This window comes from Phaseolus vulgaris, chromosome 6 (genome assembly GCF_000499845.2).
Source record: "Phaseolus vulgaris cultivar G19833 chromosome 6, P. vulgaris v2.0, whole genome shotgun sequence".
NCBI lineage: Eukaryota > Viridiplantae > Streptophyta > Magnoliopsida > Fabales > Fabaceae > Phaseolus > Phaseolus vulgaris.
In genome coordinates, this window is record NC_023754.2 from 22377211 (window position 1) to 22395864 (window position 18654).

General features: G+C 29.5%; 3 protein-coding genes across 3 annotated transcripts; 2 read left to right on the forward strand and 1 right to left on the reverse strand.

Moving 5' to 3' along the window:
- The first annotated feature begins 3167 nt into the window (after window positions 1–3167).
- On the forward strand, window positions 3168–3877 carry LOC137831924 (calcium-binding protein KIC-like). The gene has a single exon (XM_068639833.1). It carries the CDS (start codon window positions 3357–3359, stop codon window positions 3732–3734), a length of 378 nt encoding a protein of 125 aa, XP_068495934.1. The 5' UTR covers window positions 3168–3356; the 3' UTR covers window positions 3735–3877.
- A 4507-nt stretch (window positions 3878–8384) lies between these two features.
- Window positions 8385–9273, reverse strand: LOC137831925 (ATP synthase delta chain, chloroplastic). The gene has a single exon (XM_068639834.1). The coding sequence runs from the start codon at window positions 9132–9134 to the stop codon at window positions 8487–8489; it is 648 nt and encodes a 215-aa protein (XP_068495935.1). The 5' UTR covers window positions 9135–9273; the 3' UTR covers window positions 8385–8486.
- Window positions 9274–12222: 2949 nt separating this feature from the next.
- On the forward strand, window positions 12223–14524 carry LOC137831926 (ras-related protein RABA3). The gene is made up of 2 exons (XM_068639835.1): window positions 12223–12975; window positions 13711–14524. The coding sequence occupies exons 1-2, from the start codon at window positions 12722–12724 to the stop codon at window positions 14165–14167; spliced, it is 711 nt and encodes a 236-aa protein (XP_068495936.1). The 5' UTR covers window positions 12223–12721; the 3' UTR covers window positions 14168–14524.
- Window positions 14525–18654: the final 4130 nt, after the last annotated feature.

Sequence of the window (18654 nt, forward strand, 5' to 3'; positions counted from 1 at the left end):
AAAAATAGTTAATCAAATTTTCTAAAAAATAATATATTATTAATGAAACTCATACAAATTCTTCATTTATTATACAGAATATATTTTTCAAATATAATACATAATTTCTAATTAAACTTTTTTTAAATTACCCTTATATTAATTTGCTCTTAGAAAAGATACTTCTTATCCTTCTACAACTGCCCTCTTCATTTTTTATTTTTCCATATCTCATATAAATAGAAAAGGATAAAAATATATTTCAAAAAGATCATTTTTATTTTTACAATATTTTAATTATAATATTTAATAATTATCTTAATTATTTTAAAAGTACGAATACACATGACTTATATTTCCACTAGTATAAATAATATAATTATATAAAATTCATCTCAAAATAATTTTTTTGGTAGAAAATAAAACATCACTAAACATATTTGTTAACAAATATATTTAGTGATATTTTCCTTATTAAAAAAATCTTTAATCGAAAATAAAAGATAATTTTACTCTCATACCATTTGTTTATCTTTTAAAATTAAGCATGAAAAAAAAACACTCTGAAGATGTTTGGCCATATATTTTTTTACTTTTATCATGCCTTGTAACTAATTTTTATGGAATGATTTAGAAAATTTACACAAATCATAAACATCTCTCTAAATTTATCGTAATTCTTCTTTTAAACAAGACATTCTATCAGAAAGTAATTACTTTTTTATAAACCAAATTTAACTTATGTATTCATATAAACATATTCACTTTTTAATTTATCCATATAATTTCTTAATATATTGAAAAAGATAAAGATTAACAATTTAAAAACAACTCTTTAAATCTAATAATCATGATATAGACATTATTGATTTATAAATTCCATTGATCAGATTAAAATAATTTAACATTTAAACTAAAGAATCTGTCACGTTCATAGTTAAAGAGTCGTTATTTATAATGCAAGACTATCTTTTAATAAAATTTTTTGGCACATCTATATATTATTCGAAAGTTATTTGTATATTTCCCCAATTTCTCACTTAATTGATTGCTTCTTTATTTTATTTAATGATTTTAATTTAATTTGAGTTGTTTAACATGCACTCACGAGCTTTATTTGAAATCATCCGTCTCAGTTGCAGGTGACCAACAACACATTTAACCTCCGAGTTATTTTTAATAACACCAAAAAGTTAAACCTAAACAGAAAAAAGAGAAATAATAAAGGTACAAATAATCCATGCGCAAAATTTAATCGTGTAAACAATCCTTCATATGAATGATTCCTTTTGGAGAAGCAAAGGTACAAATAGTTAAAATGAAATATTGGGTAATCGTACTTTCAAAATTGTGTATAACTCCAATACTTAACTTTCTCTCTTCTCTTGAAATTTTCTTCATCATAACTTGTATATAATCATATAGTTTTATTTAGAACTTTTCTCTCTTTTTAAGAATAATAATGTATAATTAATAATATTAAAGCTTCAATATATTTGTTTAGGTGAATTTAGATAGTACCTCAAACTGGTAGTACAATTGTTGATATATCGATTGTCTCATTGCTCCTTACTTATAATCTTCTCCTTTAATTGTTGGTGTTCGGTCATGATTGACTTGAAAAAGGTACTCTGACGATTAAGCAAGTAGTTTGTGTCAAGAGTGTATAGTGAAAACATATTGAAGCTGACCTTACACCTCCGTAGATAGTTTATTTATAGTGTTTAGTCCTGGACAATTATTGTAATGGACCGAATCAATGTTAGATTCCCGATTTATAGGGAGGTATATTGGTAAATTTGGAGAATATAAAAATATATCTAATAAGTAAATATTTTCCACTAAATCAGTGTTAGATGATTTATTGGGAGTGTTACCCTCAATTGGTGAGTCATAATCATGATTTGTATGTAATCACTGCTACCATTTATTGAGTGGTTTAAATGTATCTTAATGTGGTCAGTTGGTCACTAAGATCGAGTGACTAGCTCGTTTGGTACCGACTGATACAATAAATAATAAACCAACTTAGTAATATTTTTTTACTTAAATGTCACTATTTTATTTAAACAAAAAAGACATAAATTAAAACAATAGTTTTAATCTATATGTATTATCGGTATCTATAACCGAATACTCCACGACTGACATTTCTAAAATCAATCATTGAAAAATAAAGAACATTCCTTAATACGACATGATTAACTTAATACTACTCTAATACTGATATTAGCCTAATAGCTCATGTTAATCTTGATCCAACATCAAAGATCAAAACAAAGGTATACACATTCAACCTTATTTATTACTTAGAACTACTATATTTTAAATACTAACTTACACTTAGACATCGAAATACTTTTTTTCAGATTGCACTATTCTCCACCCGAAATCAAAAACCAAGAGAGCAATCTCAACGAGGACAATTGAAAAGACTCATCTCGGTCTCATACAAAAGCACTATCTATAAATAAACATAAAACAATATAAAAATAGTAAACAATAATATATTTAAAAATGATCTTTTTTTTCAGAGTCTATGCTGTCACAACTTCAAAGAAAGTTTAAGAGTCATCCTGATTTTCAATTGGCGAGTTTGTTAAGAGAACATTAAAAGTGTTATGACATGTAACATGTGATAAAAGAAATATGTGGTGATTTAGGAGGCACCGTGGCAAAAGACAAAAGGAAGGCAAGTTTGTGTGGTTTGGCAGCAAATAAATCAAGATGATGGCCCATTGGCAGATAAGCCAGATATACAATAGAAGCATACCAAAATTGTGCTATTGCCTCTGAAGCACAAGGACTAGAGGAAGCTTCGTGGAAGCCAAACTCTTGCATACTTCACGCACTCAAACATATGTTAAGTTCTATAGCATCACCAATATCCCATCTTTCATTCAAAGCGAATGGGTTAATTAGTGTTTAGTTACTTTATTTTAATTACTCATTTTAAGGTATTTGTTCATTTTTAAAATATTTTTTACTTTTGCTTTTAAAAAATAAATTGTATTTAGTATTTTAAAATTTCATTCACGTGCCTTGAATATTTTCTAACAAAATGAGAATGAGATTAAACTCCAAAAAACATAGTTAACTCGTGTTGCTTTTTTATAATATTTTTTCTATTTTTATCTCTTTGCAAGACAATTAATATATATTTGACGTCATACTCGGACTGTTCTCACATTTGGTATAGAATATTCTACGAATAAATTTTTCTAGGTTGAACAAGTCAGGTCTTGAAACTCTAGTTGAAGGGGAAAATATTAACATCTCTACAAAAACCAAGTCCTCCAAAGTCACTTTCTTCCTCCACCCTCGTTTCCACGTTTCACGATTAAAAGAAACAAAGAATCCATTCTCCTCCCAAAATCATGGAAATCAACCAATCCGCGAAAGAGACCGTGATGGAAGAAGAGTTCGAGGACTTGCTGCCAGTGATGGCAGAGAAGCTGGATGTGGAGACCTTTGTGTCTGAGTTGTGTGGAGGTTTCAAGCTTCTGGCCGATCCAGAAACGGGTTTGATCAGTGGTGAGAGTTTGATGAGAAATTCAGCTCTATTGGGTATCGATGAGATGAGCAAAGAGGAAGCAGAGGCCATGGTTAGACAAGGTGATCTTGATGGGGATGGGAAGCTCAATGAGACTGAGTTTTGCATTCTTATGCTCAGGCTTAGCCCTGGGATCATGGAAGAAGCCGAGGCCTGGCTTCACAAGGCACTTCAACAAGAACTCACCAAATCCTCAACTTAAACTCCACCCTTCTGCAATCAATTGTAAGTTATTTGTGTGTCATGGGTGTATCATGCAAGTTAAATAAACTCACTTCACACTCTATGAATGTTTTCTAAAGGTAATTTAACTATAATGAAATGAATGCGACAGAAGTTAAATTACATACACTTCTTGCACTTCTAGCTCACTCACTAATACTATTAAAAGCATTCGATAGTTTCATCTTATATCAGAAATAATTGAATTTCGTCCCAAACCGACAGTCAATATGCACATCTGAAATATAAAGAAAGAAGTCTTAATATATAATCGATCAGATATTGTTTTAGAGATTATGTAAATTCCAAAATTAGATCTGGATATATATGTTTAAAAACTTTAGTACTCTCTCTATAAGACACATTTTAAAAGTTGTTGCCACTTTTTATAAGATTTATGATTTTTATACAACTTTAGATTTGTTTTTCTTATTTATCCTTGTTAAATATTATGAGTATTTGTGTTTATATTAATGAATAGTGAGAAAAATAATTAAAAGTCATTAATAATAAAGGTTAATTTAGTACATTGACCAAATTAATTAAAAAATTCAACTCGATTAGTTATTTTTATTAGTAGTTGTGATTATGATAAAAATATCTGATATTAAAAAAACTAGAGAGTAGTTCTTAATTTTGTAAAATGTTATTATTTTACTCATTTTTCACTTATACTTTACATCAAAAGAGTAGAGAATAATGAATATTTTGTAAAGTAAGGAATTAAAAAAATATTAAAATACCAAAAACTATTTTATTTTATAAAGTGAGTTTAGAACTAATTTAATTCTATAAAACTGGTTTACAAAGTAAGATTTACTTTAGTTACATACTCTATTGTAATCATATACCTAATCGTACTCTATTGTAGTTATATACTCTACTGTAATCATATATCTAATCATACTCTATTGTAGTTATATACTCTACTGTAATCATATATCTAATCATACTCTATTGTAGTTATATACTCTACTGTAATCATATATCTAATCATACTCTATTGTAGTTATATACTCTACTGTAATCATATATCTAATCATACTCTATTGTAGTTATATACTCTACTGTAATCATATATCTAATTATACTCTATTGTAGTTATATACTCTACTGTAATAATATATCTAACCGTTATAAAATCTTGAATACATCCATTAACGTATAAGATCAGACAACAATAGGGCTACAGGCTACTAAACCTTAATAGGAAAACTCTGTTTTTACCATAGTTCTAATCAATATAGAATCTTCAACACACCTTTTTACATTGAGAATAGATGATCTTATAGCAACCTCATTGCAGGTGGTGCAATAGACTCAAGAAACTCCACTAAGAAAGACTTTGACACCATATTATAAAATTGTTTTAGATCTAATAACAACTTTACAAAATTGGCTTATAAGACCATATTTACACCTACTCATATACTCTATTTTAATCATATATCTACACAATGTGAATCTCCAACAAACTAAGATGTCAATTTCATATATAATTTAAAAACTACTCTAATGATGATAGCAGCGACAAAGAGCATGGGGTGCATTTTTACCTATCAAACACAGGGCTACGTTGACAACCATTGTTAAGACTTGGCTCTATAATAACCTGGGCAGGGGGATCTCCCATAAAGCCCTCTTCTAGGATGATCACCCTTTTCATCATCATCCCTCATATACTCAACAGAGATCACTCAGTCCAGGATCTTCTTACTGCACGTAGAATGAAACTAGGTGTATTATATATGTACAGAGTAGCATAAACCTCAGAATTTATCAAAAGATATTAAAATCACATCGCTGACCTCATATCTGTGCACTAAAGAGCTCTAGTGACATCTAGTGTGTACAACTAAATGCAAAGTTTCAACGAATTATAACATTAAGATCCTTCCCTGATGTTCAAAGAGTATTTCTACATCACGGACCCTGGTACTAATTGGCAGAATTAATCTCGTCTAGGGTTTCTTGTGGCCCTTTGCTTTACCCTGGAGCCATCTTGATAGCAGCATGTTCTCCCTGTCAATATACAACAAATGGAACCTTCTTATTAAACTCAGATAGTGCATTGCTAACACTTATAACCCCGATAATAATAAAGGTAAATACACCCAAAATATTATAAGGAAAACAATATCCTAGCCCACTCCACAGAAGTATTCGTTTTTAATATTCAAACCGAAAATTTTCAAGTGCACGAATTGCAACAACAGAACTAGCATTAGAGACTCTAAAATGATGACGGAAGTCAACAAGTTGTCCCCAGCCAACAGACATCACCTAAATCAGGAAATAATTTTTTACCTCTTGGGAACATAAGAATTGAACACCTGCATTATATGTGAGGGCAGATGGACATGGACGTGTAAAGCTGTAGAGATTTAAATGAGGAAGAAAATTATGATTGCAATTGAAGGGTTTAAATCCAAATTTGAGATTAGAGATTTTGAATGTCATTCTCAAGCATATTTATCCATTCAGACAGAAGGATCATTGAATTCAGTAGTAACACAAGGCAAGTGAAACAGTGATAAAGTATAATTGGTATTAAATGAACAAATCCAGTATCAGATTTCTAAGTACAAGAACATAATTACTCTATAATTGAATCAAACAGATAAAGACCAAGAGCTTCATGATCCTTCAATAGCAACCACACCCCTGTTTCCTCATTGTCCATAATCCTTCAATTTGATGTTTCTCTTGCAAGCTCTCGTGCTTCTTCTCTTGACCATCTTCTCAGGATCATCCACCATGTGGACAACCTGCATAATCAACTTTCGAACATTTTGATTTAATTCTTCTCCCTCTCAGGTTCCTTCTTGATACTTAACTAATACTTAACTGATATCTCTAAGTCAAAAGAATGACACAAACGCCAATGACATGACCCAAAAGAAAAATAATAAGAAGGATATTAGTTTACCAGATTTCATGTTGACGACACAATTGGCGAACAAGCATTCGAGGTCTGATTGACGATTGTTGTACTCGAGGTTGCCAACGAAAACCGGTCTCGTCTTCAAAGGAAAAAATTAGAGCAACGATGAATCAATGCCCTAACCCTAACAACTCAAGATTCTTGCTCTATAAAGCAAACAATAACAAATTCTTGCTTGCTTCAAAAGAAAAGCTTAGATTCTAAGTCAATGGCTCTGTATAGTAGAATCGGAAACTACTTGTTTTTAAAACTTGAAATGTGGTATCACTCGTTCGAGAAGAAATGAAACTTGAAAGAAAAAGGCTTAATTAAAGAAAAAGATAAATTGAGGAATAAGATATTTAATTAAAATATAAAGCAGATTATTTTGGAAAAGCTAATTGTATAAATAAATAGGATTATCAAAGTTTTTTTTTATCAACAATAACAATAAAAAATAAATAGATGGAAATCACTTCAAAGTGGTCTAACCCTTATACATAAAGAACTAACGTCTTACCAATTTCTTATTAAGGAACATCTTCCAACTTAAATAAGGAACAACAAAAACCACTTCAAAGTGATCTAACCTTATAGAATTGTCAATGTATAGCAACTCTTCAATTAATTTTGAAATGTAAACAAGAAAATACGTTTCATTGTTTAATTTCAAATCAGGCTTCCACATTAGTTAGATTAGAATTTAATTATTTTAGCATGTGAATTAACTATTAACTGCATAATTATAATGTCTAAATTATCTTATATTAAAATCGATAGTAAATAAACATATGTTTTACATTTATAATAAATAATCCATATTATGATATTAAATTAAAACTAGTCCGAGATTAAGAAAAATAATTCTTAAGTATATAAACTATAAAAGATAATTTAAGCTAAGCAGACTTTCTTTTATTAATTACAGAAATAATGTGTAAAAAGTATATTCAAAGAAGAAAAGTACAACTAAGAGAGTGAGTTTTAAATGAATGCATCACAAAACTTCAATGGTTTAAAACTCATTTTAATTCTTATATATATTAAGAGAACTTTTAGTATTTGTTGGTGTGAAATGTAACATTGAAGAATGTTCTAAGAAATTCCACCTATTATTACTAGTATTTCAAAAAGAAATTTATAATTTTAGAAATCATTTTTCATTCTATTTATTTCAAAATCCAATTTAACAATTCATTATATTTTTTAAAATTTATTAATTGAACTATTTTATAGTTTAATTAATTTTAAAATTTAATTTGAATATTTATTACAATTTCAAAAACTAAATAGATTATTATTATTTATTTAGAATCAACAAAAGGCTCATTTCATATGGAAGTATATAGAATTTCATTTATTAGATTCATGCATATATCAGAAATCCGTTGTAGTCTAGTTGGTCAGGATACTCGGCTCTCACCCGGGTTCAAGTCCCGGCAACGGAATTTTTATTACATTTTTTATGACTGAATTTTTTGTAATTCATAGCTAATGCTGCAAATTAACATTTTGTAAACAATCCTTTGAAAATTTGCAAATAAATTCATTCCTCATTTGATTGTTCCTCCAATGAATGAAATAAAATACTGCAAGAGCTACGATGATGTAAATCATTGAAGTGGCATTTAGCTTAAACATTTAGACTGAGCAATTTTCCGACTGTTGCTTTTGGCAAGTAATGAGGAAAAAGAAATTATAGTTAAATTTCTCAACAAAATAAAGTGTTCTTATTCGATTGATGATGAATGCTTAAATGAAACCAATTGCAACTCTGATTGATCAAATGAACAATTTGAGAATTTCACTTCATACAGCAAAAGAGGGCACACTCTCTTGAATCAAGTTTCTGACCTTCACTCTCACCGCTCCACTCAACTGGTGCACGCTTTTGGCAATCCCCAAAAGTTCATCTTCCCCCATCTTATTCTTCGAGGAAACCAGTACCATTTGAGTTCCACAAAGCTCGTCGTAGATCCTCTCGAACTCCTGCAGCACCTCCTTCACAATCCCCACCTTGTTCCTCTTCAGTAGCATCTTCAGCAACGCCGCCACGTGCCTGTGAAAGTTTCCCTCCTCAACCGCGGGTGACCTCACACTTTGCAGCAGTTTCAAAAGCCTCGCAACATCCCTGTGAACAGAGTGAAGGGAATTGCTACTTTGGGCTACCTCCACGAGAGCTGCTGCATACCCAGTAGCGGGATTTGAGTTGCATATAGAAGAAGACGGTTTGGGTTTGAGGTGTGAGAGGGAGAATGGAAGCGAAGGGGAAGATTTGTGGGAGAAAGATTTGGTTTTGGGGAGAAAAGTGGGTGTGGAAGTGGAGAAAACATGATGGGGTTGTTGTGGTCGTTTGGGGGTTGCTCTGAAGGGATAGAAATCGCGATTTGTTAAGGTTGGTGAAGATGGGAAAGGGGAAACTTTAAGGGTTGAAACAGAGGTTGAGAGAGTATCCATGGAAAGTGGGTTTGAGATGGACAAGTTCTTAGGTTTGATTGGTTTTTGTTTTTGTTTTGTTTAGGAAAAGAGAAGAAAGTAAGCAGAGGATAAGTTTTGGCCACCTAGTCTCACAGAGGAACACATATGAATGCTGTTGAGGCTAACCTAAGTCAGTGTTTCTATACTTCACAATTGTATTTAGTAAAAGCAGTCATCTTTTGTTCAATTAATGGATATGATGCAATACAACATTCCATGAGTGGTTTATCTCTTTTAAAAATTAAATTTAGTTGACCCAAAAACCCTCAACTTTCACATATATAGAAGCTATATTACTTTTACATGAAAATATATTTAATATATTTTTATTATACGAATTTTGATTTTTTTTATCAGATGGATTTTGACTTTCTTATTTGATAATCATTGCTATAATTAAATTAAATTATTAATTTTTCATGACATTTTAAGATAATTATATATCATTTTTAACTACTTTAATTTTTCGTCATTATTGTCATAAAAACTTTTATATTCAGAATTTATTTTATATAACATATCTTCTCATATCAATTAAAATTTATTAAAAATATAAAATCAAAAGAAGAACATTATTAAATAAATTTGACATTTCACAAAATTTTATAACTTTTAATAAACTTGAATAAACTGGGAATACCATCTTTTTTTTGCATATACAGTGAGCATGGGTAGAAAAAGAAAGAGACTATGATGAATTAAATTTGACTACATTAATTATTACTTTATGAATCATTTTATATATAATATAATTTTAATTATTACATTAAGTATTCAACAACACCACAAATGGTACAAGATTTTTTTTCTATTGACAAAAAATACTTAACTATATTTTTGTTAATTTTGATAGACTCATCACAAATTTGTTAAAATTGGACTGAAAACAGAGTAGCCCACCCATTAATAATAGATTGAAAATGCTAGTCAGTTCTGCTTCGGATTAGATTGCTGAACTAACTTAAATTGAGAAATTTAGGTTAAAAGACTCGAGATAGATTAATAACTTAATCTCAATTTAATTTAACTATAATTATTTTATTAGTATTAGACGAATTGAGTTTGTAAACAGCAGTATAAGTTGCATTCTTACTTTTTAAAAACACCAAAAATTTAATAAAAATACATAATAAAAATCTTAAATCTAAATATTTCAATAAAAAAATAATAGGGCAATAAGCTAGAGTTAATGGATTAAGACGGACCAACCATTTTGTTTTGTAAATTAAGTAACTCATTGAAATTAACTTTTATTCGCAATGAAAATTGTTTAACTACATTATAGGGTTATATATATTGTATATAATTTTATGGCTTACAATTACAGATAATTGCTTATAGAAATAATTACTTTTAAGTTTAAGCTTTGTATTACTCCTAAGAGGGAAGATATGAAATTTTGAAAAGAGAAAAAACAATATTGAATAATCAAAGAAAATTATTTTTTGTAAGAACAAACTTTGATTTTTCTTTTAAATTTACTTAACTTCATGACTTCTACTACTACTACAATAAAATTATTAAGTATTAAATAAAAACTAATTTTAAAAAATATTATATTAATTAAATTAGATATTATTTTAGAAACTAAAATAATTATTATTATTTAAAATAATTTTTATTATTAATAAAATTTATAAACTAGTTTATAGATTGGTATCTAATTATTATAGATTTTAAAATTAATAGTTAAAATTTGGTAGAAATTTAAAAATTAATTTAATTTTTTTATTAACAATTAAAATTATTTAAAATATTAATAATTTTTTAATCTTTAAAATAATATATAATTTAATTAATATAGTAATTAATTTTTATTTAATAATTTTTTCAGTTGGACTATCGAATATGATAAGATATTCTTTAACTTATCTAAAGTCTCCTTTGCATAGTGAAAGAGTTTTTTATACCATTTTTTAAATTGTTTTGAAATTCTTTCATAGGAACTAATTCAATAAAAGGTTTTTTGAAATAAGCCTTTTGGTTCTATCTTTGCTGCATTGGATAATTACCCTCAAACAACTTAGAGGAATATACGTGCGTGGATCATATTATTAGATTAGATGCTGCTGCAATAAATGACCATTGTTGAAGGACTGTTCTGCTGACATTCATCTTTTCCTTCTTCTTTTTGTAATATCAAACAATTTGTTTTTTCTTTCTCCACTGGTAACAAAAATTGTGATTTTAATTCAACAATCACTCTTACTGCAGCATGGATCATGCAACTTCACTATTACAGTTTACAAGGAAGAAATTATGATTCTCTGTACTATACCAGTTCTGTCGGTGCATAAAATCTCAACCTGGATGCTATTGTAGCCCCTACAATGGATTTTTAGAATGTTATTTCTTTCATTACGATTATGTGGTCCCTGCCATGGCCTTTAAGAACCACTGGTAGGCCATGCTCATTTTACAAATTTACACTGTGCTCCTGTGTATATCACTTTTTTAATACCTATTTTGTAAAAGAAGAAAATAAAGTTATGAAATAAATTAAGTTTCCATTTTTTTAATATTAATTTGTAGAAACTTCAATACATAAGTTAATTTTAATTTTTTAGATGAGTTTCATTTTAAATTTTTGTATTAAGAGCATGCATGTCTAGTCAAAATGGAAATAAGCAAGTAGAAAGCATCATTTCAGCTCCTGTTCTTCCTGACTATTCTTGTTAATTGAAGAACATGATCCAATCTAAGCTTTCGTATTCTAATTTAAGGAAATTACATTTTCAATTAAGTAACTATAAAAAATTAATATGGTTTGCTTTCTTATGTTAGACTTTGATTTATGATAGTTTTCTTTTTTCTTTTTTTTAAACAGCTGTTCTTCTGTATCTCACCACTTGAGGATTCATCATGGTACCAGAACAACAGCTAAGGAAATTCAGATAATGTTATATCCGAGTTAGAAACTATTTAATTATTAGCACTTGTGCATTCGTTTCAAGGATGCAAACAAAAGATCATTTTTACTCAGTAGATAATTAAAATTTGGACTCATTTGATAGATATAAATCAGCAAAAACATCGTTAAAAAAAGGCATGTGCATGCTTGCATCAGAAATTAAGATCAACTAAATATGAACTTGACATTTCATCATCCACTCAATAAATCACCTGTGATTCTCAATCCCTTTCCCAAGCATCACAATTTCTAAATTTTCTTGATCAATTGTCTGTATCTTATTTTCAATTTATTGCCTAACTTCTGCAACAGTGTGGCATCTCAGTTGCAGAAGGTAATAATGCCCCACAATTTGTCATGTAAATATTATTATATTTGGTGTAGAGCATTCAATTTGGTAAAGCATTAAAGGGAGACAAAGACCGGGCCATTACTTTGCTCATTTCCTTCTTTTGCTCCCATTGATTGAACACTGGTGTCGTTCATTTGATCTTTCTTTTTCCCAAGCTTTTCCATATTCTTTGCTTTCTCCTACTTACCTCCACGACCAATGGGAAAGATTGAACCCATGATTTATAGCCTAGTTTGAGCAAGGTCAAGAAGAAAGTGCCTTACTTAAATCTGTTTTCGAGCTCTTGGTGATCTTGGGAAGAAAATGAATCAGGAAATGAATGGGTTTGAGACTGAGAGGGTGAAAGAGACTATGCATGACAAAATAGATTATGTGTTTAAAGTGGTGGTGATAGGGGACTCAGCAGTGGGAAAGACTCAAATACTTTCAAGGTTTGCAAAGAATGAATTCTGCTTTGACTCCAAGTCCACCATTGGAGTTGAGTTCCAGACTAGAACTGTCACAATCAATAGCAAAGTTATCAAAGCCCAGATCTGGGATACTGCTGGCCAAGAAAGGTTCACTTTCTCTCTATCTCTCTCATGCCTCATATTTTGTTTGATTTTGTTCATCCCTTAAAAGTAAGAGCAGGGGGGCATAAGTTTCCATTATAATACCAATTGAATATTAATGTATGTATCTAACAATGTCATCTCAATTTCACTTACAAACCCTATATTACCAAGCACACATCACATGCTGTTGACATTCTCATTTTCATTATCATTTTCCTGAACTGGTTCAAAAACAGAAAAATAAAACTACATCAATATTTTACCAGATGACTCTTAACAGTAGTGGAAGAATGTGATACTTGTTGCATGTGATGTTAGCTCATCGAATTTGGCAGATTCGAGATTCTGACTACACCCAGCCCTTAAATAAGTAAGCAAGATAAAGGTAATGAAATTAAAAATGCCAAACCGGGCTTCCTCTTTATGCATCTACAATTAGATGCAAGTATATAAATGAGGTAGTTGAAGGAGTCGCTTAATTGATAAGAATTTAAAACCCCCTTTAATAAGACTTGAATGTAACAAACAAGTACAAATTAGGCTATATACAAATAAAAACTTGGTGAAGTTGGATAATTTTTCAGAATTTAGTGTCGGCTTTCTTTACCCAGGAGAAGTAAAAACATTATGTTCAAAAGGGTTTATATTTGAGATGTTTTTTAAAGACAACAAATGTTATTTGAATTTATATTTGAGAAGGGATTGCTTTAACTGAACTAAGTGTATGGAGTGGTGTAGGTACAGGGCAGTGACAAGTGCATATTACAGAGGTGCATTAGGGGCAATGCTGGTGTACGACATAACTAAAAGACAGTCGTTTGATCATGTAGCTAGGTGGGTTGACGAACTGCGAGCACACGCAGACAGCTCCGTTGTGATAATGCTCATTGGGAACAAAGGAGACCTTGTAGACCAAAGAGTGGTGCATGCAGAAGATGCAGTGGAGTTTGCAGAGGATCAGGGCCTCTTCTTTTCTGAGACTTCAGCTCTCAGTGGTGAGAATGTGGAGACTGCCTTTTTCAAGTTGCTGGAACAGATTCATAGGGTCGTCTCAAAAAGGTCACTGGAAAGTGGAAAAGGGAAGGCCACTCGTCACAACAATGTTGCCACTCTTCAAGGATCAAAACTGGATGTGATCTCAGGTGCTGAATTGGAAATTAGTGAGATGAAGAACTTATCTTCATGTTCTTGTTAAGATATAAGTAAAAAGAGAGAAAGAGAGTAAAAAATACATGCAGTAAATCCTTTTTTATATGTATAAAAAAAATATGCTGAACTATCCATGTAATGCGTTTGATGAGATGAGGATGATCGAGTTCATCTGTTCCTTGCTATTTTTCAGTTTGATTCTGACATATTACAGTGACAGAAATTTGTATGTATTGTTTTTACCATCTAGGAGAAGAAGAAAGAGTTAAGAGCTTATTTTACTACCTCCTTTTTTTCAAACTTGTATTATGTTTAAAAGGGTAAAAGGGTGGGGATGTGTTTTACTTTGTTTATATGACTTTTAAAGTTACTCCTTTAATTAATAAAAGGAATAGTTATGCAAGACTTGATATTTGCTATAGGTTACCTTTTTGCTGATTTGATGTTGTACTAGCCAGTATTAGATATAGTTTTTTAGAAAGAGATATAATTTACTTGAGTATTGTTGTGTCATGAGTTTGGTACGTTCTTATTATGTTAGTATTTTTTTTTTCAACATATTAATATTAATATGTGTTATACATTAACTAATTAAATTAAAACATTTCATCATATATATTTTATACTCATCTTATAAATATGTACATAAAAAAAAGTATGACATGCATTATTTTATCAAAAAAAATTAATGCTAGATAGTAATATTTTCTACAAAATACGGGTATAGTCTCGTACTTTTATTTACATGAATGAATTTATTGCGTAGATTTAATTTTCTTGATTTTTTTAAATGATAAACTTCTAAATAGGAAGAAAAAAATAAAATATTTTAAAAACAATTAATAATCAGATTCATGAATATAAAAATATGAAAATTAATAACGTTTTTGACAGAAAATATGGAGACTAACAAAAAAAATTATAATTTTATAAGCATCTTGAAATCAGTAGGCTGGTTCAGCCCACGCAAGTCCGACCCAAATTATGTGACAACTAACATGGGCTTTTGTAAGAATAGGCAGCACTTAGAGTTTTGCATTCTTCACCCTCATAAAATCAACTACACCCAGAGTTCCTTGTGAAAAGACGAAACTCCTCCTCCTTGTATTTATATTTAATCTACTTCTCTTTTTTTCTTCTCCATCTCTTCTTCTGCTCTTCGTGCTGCACCTCATACCTACATCCCCTTGAGAATTTTCTTCCTCCATACGTGAGTGGAAGAGACTACGGGAAGTTCATTGAGCACGACAATTGCATTATCATTAAAGAGGAAAGTATTTAATGTATATTTTTGTTCTTTGTGGTTCTGTGTGCAATTTATGAATTTGGAAATACATTTTGGATTACACAATTTATAATGTATATATTAATTTTTTTTTAAATATTGATTAATTATTTGTTATTATTACTAAAGATATGGTAAAGATCAAAGATGAATTATCATCTCAAGCACAAGTTAGATAGAGACAAATAGTGTCAATCTGTAAAAAAGAATAGAGAACAAATTGTCGTAACTGTCACTATATGTTAGAGGAGACATCGAAAAAATTGAGTAAGATTTCTTACGGAATCTTATGACACTTCATTGTTGTAGAGTTACACCGACCATGTGGTGTGTAGACTATCCAAGGGTGAGGATTGATGGTCTCCCATGGAGCAAGTTTAGTAAGTTTGGGATCCTTCATTCACAAATTGAGGTCATGGTGCTTAATATTGGGTTGTTGCCACTATGCAACCTTAGTTATGAGACCGTTGATAAAAGTTTCATATCAGTCTATTCTGTTCCACCTATGGTGATGGATTGACGAGTTCAAAATGTTAACTCATTCTACCTAAATAAAGATAGGTTGGTGGACCAACCCAGTGAGTCCAACCCACTTTGCCACCTCTACCAACAATTTCCACCTCCTTGTTGGTTAAATGACCACCACTCTCAATGATGTGTCTGTATTACTCCATCTCCCCCACCTTTCAAAGAAGATTTGTTCTCATTGATGACCGATGATTGCACTTTGTCGACCATCTTGTTACCTGTGAAACACATAGTCCAGATGATGGTAAGACATGACTGTTGCCATATCATGAACATGTTTGTTAAGTGAGTTCTTTCCATTATTATATTTTCATGGTTTTTTGTTTTTATTTTTTCAAATGTTTAATGCCCTAGTTCAATGAATGCATGGTATACTCAAGAGAATCACCAACATTATGTAGTGTGTGTGATCAATTGTGAACATGTGACAGAAAGTACTCCATCATAGAACGAAGCTCACAGTGCATTATGGTAAGTTCAGTACGTCACAAATAAGGATACCAAATATCCACAAAATGTATTGGACAGACAATAAAGAATGTCGTCTAGTACTTAAATTTTATATTTTTAAATTTATCAATAATATCATGCAAAAATTTAATTATTAATATATGAGATATTATATGAAATATTTACTTTTGGTGAATTCCTATTAAAAAATATAATTTATTAAATAAATTATCTGTTTTAAAATTTAAAAACATAATTTTTAAAAGTAAATTAATTATTTTTAAAAGTAAATTAATTATTTTTAAAATTAATTTAATTAAAATATAAATATATTTTAAAAAAACTGAAAATAACGTATTTCAAAATTTACAAATTAAAACACATATTGTGTATTATGGATTTTGACAATACGTCTAAATAATTTGGCACTTTTCATATGTTTTAATACAAACATTCTGTCATATTACTTGTTTTATCCTCGTCATTTAAAAATAACTTGATACAATTTTTAAAAAAAATTGAATTTTTAAATTATATAGTAGTGCACTTCAATTTTATGGGTTGTATAACGCAAAAGCCCAACACTTGTATGCTTCGAAGTGCCTTGCAACGTAAAAATAAAAATATTAGAAGTTGAGTAGGTTATCGATTCCAGAAATTCCGTGAAGGTAACCATCTACCATGAATCATGTACTTACGTTTGAATATAAAATTTGTTCATAACATTATATATATATATATATCCCATAACTTGATACCAACCTTGATGATGGAATGGGACTATTTCTTTTCAACATCCATCTCTTTCACAAACTCAAATTTTAACCTTTGTAATATTTTATTGAGTTATGACGTGTCCTATTATGCATTCATACTATTTTACAAAACTTAAAACACTAATCTACCAACAACAGCAAAATAAAATGATTCTTCATTAAGCATATTCTCAGAAGTTGAAATTCCTATTGGCGAATAAAGTGGGTTTAGTTGACAAGGAGAAGATATCGATTACACTACAACTTTGGGCAAATAAAGTAAATCTTTTATAACTTTTTTTAATACATTGATTCTAAATAATTTGGCACTTTTCATATGTTTTAATACAAACATTCTGTCATATTACTTGTTTTATCCTCGTCATTTAAAAATAACTTGATAAAAAAATTCGTTCTTTACATGATTTTTTTGTTTAAAAAATACCATAATTTAAAAACTTAAAACACCTAAGCGTGTGTAGAATTTGACAAAAGAAAAGAAAACTTATGTGAACGTCGCAGTCAATGATCTCTGTTATGAATATGACTCTGAGTTAGCTTAGGGCGATTTTTCTGACTTTTCTTATTTGTTGGTGACCTAATAAGAGTTTGTGATATTTAATTCATTATTAACTTGAACAACCTTAAGGTAACTGGATAGAGTGATATTCGTTTTAAAATTAGCATTGAGTTTATGACTGCAAATTATTCTCGTTGAGAAGTACATAAATTGATAATGTCAAGAAATTTGTTAATTTATAATTAATATAAATAAAAAACTATACAAATTACAAAATTTGTTAATGATGAAAAAACAAACAGCAATTAGTTTAATGTGACAACTTTTTTTTAGTCGTAAATTTTACTTTAGAGTCAGCTTTGTCACTTTAAACGTCTTTCTTCTACCAAATCAGTGTGGCCAAGTGTCAAACCTTTAATTGACATTACAATTAAATGTAGCGTAAAATTTTATAAGGTAAAGCTAATTTTTTACATACAAAAATGGTGGGTTGTCTTATGATGAACAAACTAAAAAACATTAAAATTTTATAAATATATTTCCACTATTTTTTTATACATTAAGATGCTATACTATTTAAAATTATTAAAAAAACTCAATAGTTTCGGTAAAAGAAATTCTTAAAAACATTGTATCCACCAACAAACGCTTATTATTGGGACAAATGAACCATTACAGCTCATAATGTTAATGGTACCTGTCGGTCACAGATCTTAAATTCAATACTGCCCATTAATTTCACTTCACAAATCTACAGAGACTCACTGGGGTTGTACAACAACATTTTGAATTAAATATAATTTCACAAATTTTTTCTCCGTTAATTACAATTCAAATATTTAGGGCATTAATTACAATTCAAATATTTAGGGTTTAACTGTAATTTTAGTTCTACATTCTATAATAATTTCACAATTTTTGTCCCAAAATTTGTTTACTACAACTTTACTTTCTTGATTTTAAATATCTTTAATTTATTTCAATTTTCAATTTAA

Excerpts from the sequence above, each read along its gene's own strand:
- LOC137831926 (XM_068639835.1), top strand. The coding sequence starts at position 12,722 with ATGAATCAGGAAATGAATGGGTTTGAGACTGAGAGGGTGAAAGAGACT. Across the intron at positions 12,976-13,710 it reads GATACTGCTGGCCAAGAAAG|GTACAGGGCAGTGACAAGTG; the intron begins GTTCACTTTCTC and ends GGAGTGGTGTAG.
- LOC137831925 (XM_068639834.1), bottom strand. The coding sequence starts at position 9,134 with ATGGATACTCTCTCAACCTCTGTTTCAACCCTTAAAGTTTCCCCTTTC.
- LOC137831924 (XM_068639833.1), top strand. The coding sequence starts at position 3,357 with ATGGAAATCAACCAATCCGCGAAAGAGACCGTGATGGAAGAAGAGTTC.